Genomic DNA, 7,047 nt, shown 5'->3' on the forward strand with positions numbered 1-7,047 from the left:
GGCTTCAGTAGTTGCAGTGTGTGGGCTCAGTAGTTGCAGCTCTGGGGCTCTAGAACTCAGGCTCAATATTTGTGACACACGGGCTTAGTTGCTCTGAAGGGTGTGGGATCTTCCTACATCGGAGATGGAACCAGTATCTCCTGTATTGGCAAGCAGGTTCTTTACCACTGAGCCACCAGGGAAGCCCCTGGTTTCCTTTTATTTGTTTCTAATTGAAGTCTTTTTAATTAAAATACTTTTTATGTTTTAAGTTTAAAATTATTTTTGTCCTGGTTTCAAGTGAGGCTCTGAGTCTCTGGCCTTAAATCACAGAGGACAAATATTCTATCAACACAGCCTTCCTGCACAGTGATTAAACATCTGTGTACCTCTTCCCTAGATGGCGAACAGAAGTCCATCACTAGGTCTCGTGGATTCCTTACATAGGCACTGGGTGTTTTTGTTTTGTTTTGTTTTGCCACCGGGTGTTTTTGACCAGGATAAAATTTAGTGATCAGGTCCTTTCAGGCCCTTCATTATTTCTAACACGGATAAATTTAACCTTTTTTCAATCAGACCCAGTTAGTGATGGAAATGTTTGTCTAAAATTGCTGTTTGTTTTAAAAAGGAGAGTGGTCCTGTTGATAAATACCAAGGATGTGCCAGATTCTGTACTAGTACTGAGGTCAGGGAAAACACAGTCCATCCTGACCCTTCTCCAAATTACAGCCCCCTGTGGAAGATGGGCAGTTTAATTTTAAGGAAAGAAAGGATGAACTGGAAAGACATGATCCAGACTGCTTATCCTACGGAGTCAGAGAACAGGTCCAGGAAGGAATAACATTTCAGCTAAGTTGGGAAAAGACAAATCTTTTATGACAAGGAGCAGTCCTCCATACCTTCTGGGACCCTCCTCCCCCCACCTCAAATCTTACCACCAGGTCTTCACCTATCAATCAAGCCACCAGGCGGGACAATTGTGATGTGTATTGATTTTCCATCGGGACCCCAAGGAAGGGAAAGGAAGACAAGAAGATCCTGCCTGGTTAACCTGAGCACGCTGAGACCCTCCCAGTCGATCCACAGGTTTCTTTGTGGAGGGAAAAAAATGACCACACCTGCAGAGAAAGTGGTTTATTGATTGGACCCATGCACAGGGGGAACATGGCAGAGATGTAGGGAAAGGATTTCACCTCTGTCTTTCAGAGCATCACCTTCATGCTTGAGATTTCTTGATTTTCTTCACTGGGGTTTCAAAGGCTTGACTGCATCCATGGCCATGGGCGGATGCGCTGGACAGTAACTGAACATAGTTTTGGGGTCAATGTTAATGAGTCTATTTTGCTTCTCAGTCAGTCCCACGGAGGGCAAAGGTCTATTTCTCCTTTGCTCTCTGCTCTTCCTGTCTCGATTCTGCTATCTCACACATTTTCCTAAGACTCTTGTCCTCTCTCTGCCCTTCTCTCACCTTCTCTTCCACCTTGTCTTGGCACTGATCCTTCCCAGATCCTTCTCCTTCCATCATCCTGCAAACTCTCTTTCTCCTTCCCTCTGGGACTCTCCTCTCTCCACTGTTTGCATATTTGCTTTTGTCTCTTCCTCTGTTTCCATCTTTTGTCCCCTTTCTCCTCTTCATCCTCTCTGCACGTTTCTCCTCATGAACTTCTGCTCCTCACTCTTCCTCCTGCATCTTTCTCCCTCATCCCCTCCCTCCACCTGTCTCCTCTCTCCTCACTGGGCATCTGACTCCACCTCTTTATCCAGCTCTGTCTCTTCCCTGCTCACCCCTGGCTCTTCCCACCCTCCCCGGACACTCTTACCTCTTTTGATGGCTAGCAATACTTCCAAGCTCTATCCTCGTCGAACTTTGGAGAGACTGAGCACCAAAACATCCGGATAATACTCCCAGTTTTTGTGCAACTCTCATATTTCTTGCCTCCATAGATAAAAGGAAAGACACACTTGGCATAGTCTGAAAAATAGAAGGATGGGTGAAACATTAATTGGGAGGGTTATTTTTAATCGTATCAAGGGAAAAGGGGGCTTCCCTGGTGGTCCATGGTAGAGAATGCCTTGCAATGCAAGGGACATGGGTTCAAACCCTGGTCTGAAAGATCCGGCAGGCGGAGGAGCTATTAAGCCCAGGCACCTCAACTACTGAGCTGACACCTTGCAACTACCGAAGCTTGTGCTCCTAGAAACCTGTGCTCCCCAGCAAGAGAAGCCACTGCAATGAGAAGCCCACACACCAATGGAGAGTAGACCCCACTCACTGCAACTAGAGAAGAACTGGGCGCAGCAACAAAGACCCAGAGCAGCCAAAAAAGAGAGAGAGAGAGAGAAAGGGACATGAATGGAACACATGGGGCTGGATCAGGAGACGCCTGAGACTACCCTCTCAGTTCAGTTCAGTCGCTCAGTCGTGTCCAACTTTTTGCAACTCCATGGACTGCCACATGCCAGGCTTCCCTGTCCATCACCAACTCCCAGAGCTTGCTCATACTCATGTCCAAGTCTTCCCTCTAGGAGACAAGTATGGACTTCCCCCGTTCATCTGGGAAGTCAGGTGTTCCTCACATGAGGACAGGCTGAACACTTACCTCTCTTAGTACAGTATTTCCATCTTCCTACATACTCTGCATCGAGGGAACACCACGGGAATATGGAACCATGGAATATGCAGTCAAAATGCTTTTTGTTTCCATAGGTGAATGGAAAAACACATTCACCTGAAATAAGAAAGACATTGTTCGCTTCTTTGGCATTTTGGGTTTCATGATGTCTGTGGTAACTCTGGCATAATCTCCATTCAAGCCTGCCCATCAGCCCCAAACCTGTTGGGTACAGAGCACCCTGCTAAGCATCAGGGATGTCAAGGTCAATGTGGTGTGGTCCCTCCCTCAGGGACTAGGAAGGCTTCTCTACTTTCAGGAAGTTTCTACTTTATTTATTTTTTGACAGTGGAGAAAATTTTATTTAGAAATATAAGCCTGTCTATGTGCTGAGCTGTGCTGAGTTGCTCTGTAGTGTCTGTCTATAGATACAGAGAAAGTGATATAAAGAGTGACTACTAAGTTGCTTCTGTTGTGTCCAACTCTTTGAGACCCTATAGACTGTAACCAGCCAGGCTCCTCTGTCCATGGGATTTCCCAAGCAAGAATACTGGAGTGGGTTGCCATTTCCTTCTCCAGGGGATCTTCCCCACCCAAGGATCGAACCTGTGTTTCTTAAGTCTCCTGCCCTGGAAGGCAGGTTCTTTACCACTAGCACCACCTGGGAAGCTGTAAAGAGTGACTAGTTGACATGTTAAAAAGATATAAATTGGGAGGTTTTGTGTACTGATGTGAATTTGGGGGAGTTTCTACTTTAGCATCTGACACCAGCTCTGAAGCCTGAACCCTGTGTTCAGAGTCCAATCCCACCAGCTACAAAATGTTCATCCCCAGTGCTGGTTTGGATACCCCCTGGGGGTATGTGTGTGACTGAGAGGGTAACATGAGCTCATGCTTGTGATACGTCTTTGGAGAATCCTCGTCACAGTGACCCTGCCACGCATGTTAGTTTGTTGCACTGGACTGTTCTCTTGTTGCCCTTCTCTTCCCTTGTTGATTGTCTTGGGTGTCTGCACCAGGAACACTACCTTCAGGTAATTCAGCAGAAGAATTGTCTTGGGTAGGTTCAGTAGAAACACCTTCCTGATCTGGAAGAAAAGCAGGAGAAAAGGAGACTGATGGAGGAGAAGCAGGAACAAAGCACGGTCAGGGTTTGGTGGGACAAACTGAGAGAGTAGCATGGACATATATACACCACCCTGTGTAAAATAGATAGCCAGTGGGGAGCTGCTATATAACACAGGGAGCCCCGCCCAGCACTCTGCTGTCAACCTAGAGGGACAGGAGGGTGGGTGGGTGGGAGGGAGGTTCAAGAGGGAGCAGACATATATGCATATGTAAGTGTGTGTGCACGTGCTCAGTTGCATCCAACTCTTTGCAATCCCGTGGACTGTAGCCCACCAGACTCCTAAGGCCATGGGATTCTCCAGGCAAGAATACTGGAGTGGTTGTCATCTCCTCTTCCAGGGGATCTTCTCAACCCAGGGATTGAACCAGTGTCTCCTGCACCTCCTGCATAGGCGATTGGATTCCTTTACCACTAACCCATGAGATGCCCATATGCATATATAAATATATATGAATATATGTACACACACACACACACACATATATGGGCTTTCCTCCTGGCTAAGATGGTAACGAATCTGCCTGCAATGCGAGAGACCTGGGATCAATTCCTGGGTTGGGAAGATCCCCTGGAGGAGGGCCAGGTAACCCACTCCAGTATTCTTGCCTGGAGAATCCCCATGGACAGAGGAGCTTGGTGGGCTACTGTCCATGGGGTCACAAAGAGTTGGACATGACTGAGCAAATAAACACACACATACACACACATATATCTATATATATATGCACCTATGGCTGACTGGAGGTGTTGTATGACAGAAACCAACAAAGCACTGTAAAGCAATTATCCTTCAGTTAAAAATAAAAAACCGAAAACATGATAACAGAAAATAACAACAACCAAAAAGAACAAAGCAGGGCCACAACCAGGATCTCATCTGTAGTGGGACCTGCCCTGCATCTCTAACTTTCATCTTCTTTTATATTTTGAAGTCCTTGTTTACCCTGAACAGACAGACTTGCTGACTAGAAGGCTAACAGAACAGGTGAGGGAGACACTGACATGTTCTCACTGCTTGCCTATGGACCCACATGGATTCAGCCACAAAGCAGAGACACTGTTGTAGCAGAAAATTCATAGGACCTGCCTAGAGACCACACTGTTCTTCTTGTTTCCCACAATGTTATGGAAAAATCTGAACAGACTTTTTGGCCAACCCAATATTTCAAACAGTAAACTCTACAAAGATAGAAAAACTCTTCATTTGAACAACATAACCAATGCTGGGAGTAGGTTGCCCATGTCTGGAACGGTGCAATGGAGATTTAGGAATGAGGCAGCTCCCAAAAAGGCCTTTGGCTTTACTTTCACCTGGGTTTCAGTGTCATAGAGTTGGTGGAAAATTAATAAAATGTGAAACCCTTCATAGCGTCTTGCCCTTGGGACATACTCAAGAAATGGGAGACATATTTGTAACCACTATTATTATTATCATGACTTTTACACATCAGTCCACGTCTGGGGCAGGATCTCTCTCACCAATTCTAGCCCATCTCCCCTCTCTCACCTCCATTCACAGGGTCCAGTTGTAGAAACATGGACACGCCAGCCCAAATCAGAAAGTGCCCCAAACGCGGTGCCATGGTTGCTTGCTCTCCTGTGACTGACCAGCATCCATCTGCTCCTTTTATAATCGGCGACCTCAACATCCCTTCAACCTGATAAGAATCAAGCACACCTGGATAATGCTTGATCATTCCCCAGCCTGAGAGCATGAAGTTCAAGTTTATCTCTCAGATGGAAAGTACAGGACATTGGCTGGCAGTTTAATGCCTCCAAGCCTCAGTGGTTTGAAATGCATTTAAAAGGAGACCTAGGTCGAGTGGTTATGAATTCGACGAGGCAGCAGTGAGCTTTAGCAGGAAGCGAGATCTTAATTCCCTGCCCAGGAATTGAACCTGGGTAGCCTGGATGAGAACCAGGAATCCTAGCCATCTGACAGCAAAGGCTAGAGTCTAGAAGCAATTTTTCCCTGGATCTTTGCTCCCAGTGAAAAATGCATTTGTCACGGAGGCAGAAACTTTGAATGCAAGTACAAAGTTGCACAACAACAAACGGGAGAGCACACGGAAAAACGGTTTAGTTAAGACAGAAGCCAGGCAGAGATACACAACCAGAGGGAAAGGGTGTGGGTGTCCCCTTTAGTGAAGAGGAGCAAAGAGACTGTTAAGTCATTTATGTAAGTGAGCTCTTCAGAGTGTGTGTTTATCTTAGAGCAATTATCTGGTTTCTTTTTCTACACCTAACATACCCTGGGGCCCTCCCCTGGGTGCTTCTGCACCCCCTCAGGCAGGATGGATTGAAAGTCAAGGCTTCTGGGAGGAGCAAGACTCATTATGGCCTCCTGTTATCTCCTGACTTTTGACCCACAAGGAGCCTTTCTGCTCACATGGAGTGGCTCACCTGTTCCCAAAAGTGGAGGGGTGGGAGTGTGGAGTGTGGAGATCCCTTAATCCTTTACCCAAACAAGGTTTTTCCCCTCTTTGTCCTTGCCTTGATTATTACCTTGACAATTGCCATGAACATTACCTTAAGGTGTTTACAAGAGACAAAGGCTGGGTATTAACCTTGTTTCTATTATTACGTCCATTCCTGAGAGCAAAAGGAGGTTGATGCCTTAACTGGAGCTCATCTATCTCTTGTCTCTTGTCTCAGAAAATGCTAACAGTTCTAAGTATCCAGCCTGAAGCCCACTTCTTCATATCCCATGAAATGTAAACAGGAGGCTAGTTGTAAATATCTAACCTGGAACTCGTTGCTCTCCTGCCTGAGTTAAGGCTCCATGCTTCCGCTGCAGGGGACATGGGTTCAATCCTTATTCAGGGAGTTAAGATCCTGCCAGCCACATGGTATGGCCAAAAATGGAGACAAAGACACTACTGACTTCCCAGTTGTAGAGACCACTGATAGTCCCTGGTGTGAGCTGTTTTAGAGTCAGGCAAAATATCTGTTAGATATGCCTAATGAACCGCTTAAAGCAAACAGAGTGCCATGTGACTGTGTAGGTGATACTTTTGGATATTTTGGGGGGGAAACTAAGAAACATAATGACTTGGTTGGTTGCTCCTAATGTCACAGTACTAAATGGTGAAAGAAGAAGGTGAGCTCAGGAATTCAAACTATCACCCCAAGTGCTGCCTAATGACTTGAGAGTTTCTTGACCCCTTTCTCCTAGAGCTGCATGGCTGAAATCTGGAAATCAAATATAGAACCTCATCTTTCCACTGACAGATTTGGCAACTTGATTGCAATGTAAGTTGAACCCTCAGCCTCTCTATATGCCTACATTTGTTTCTTTGTTTCTTTTGATCACGCTTTGTGTCATGG

At 46.0% G+C, this 7,047-nt stretch overlaps 1 protein-coding gene across 1 annotated transcript; it reads right to left on the reverse strand.

The window, feature by feature from the left end:
* Window positions 1-1,811: 1,811 nt before the first annotated feature.
* LOC145512923 (seminal plasma protein PDC-109-like) lies at window positions 1,812-5,303 on the reverse strand. Its single transcript, XM_081507630.1, has 3 exons — window positions 5,228-5,303; window positions 2,580-2,708; window positions 1,812-1,951 (listed from the first exon to the last, which is right to left on the reverse strand). The coding sequence occupies exons 1-3, from the start codon at window positions 5,301-5,303 to the stop codon at window positions 1,812-1,814; spliced, it is 345 nt and encodes a 114-aa protein (XP_081363756.1).
* Between the last annotated feature and the right edge of the window lie 1,744 nt (window positions 5,304-7,047).

Source organism: Giraffa tippelskirchi, chromosome 7 (genome assembly GCF_054371585.1).
Source record: "Giraffa tippelskirchi isolate mGirTip1 chromosome 7, T2T-mGirTip1v1.2.pri, whole genome shotgun sequence".
Lineage (NCBI taxonomy): Eukaryota > Metazoa > Chordata > Mammalia > Artiodactyla > Giraffidae > Giraffa > Giraffa tippelskirchi.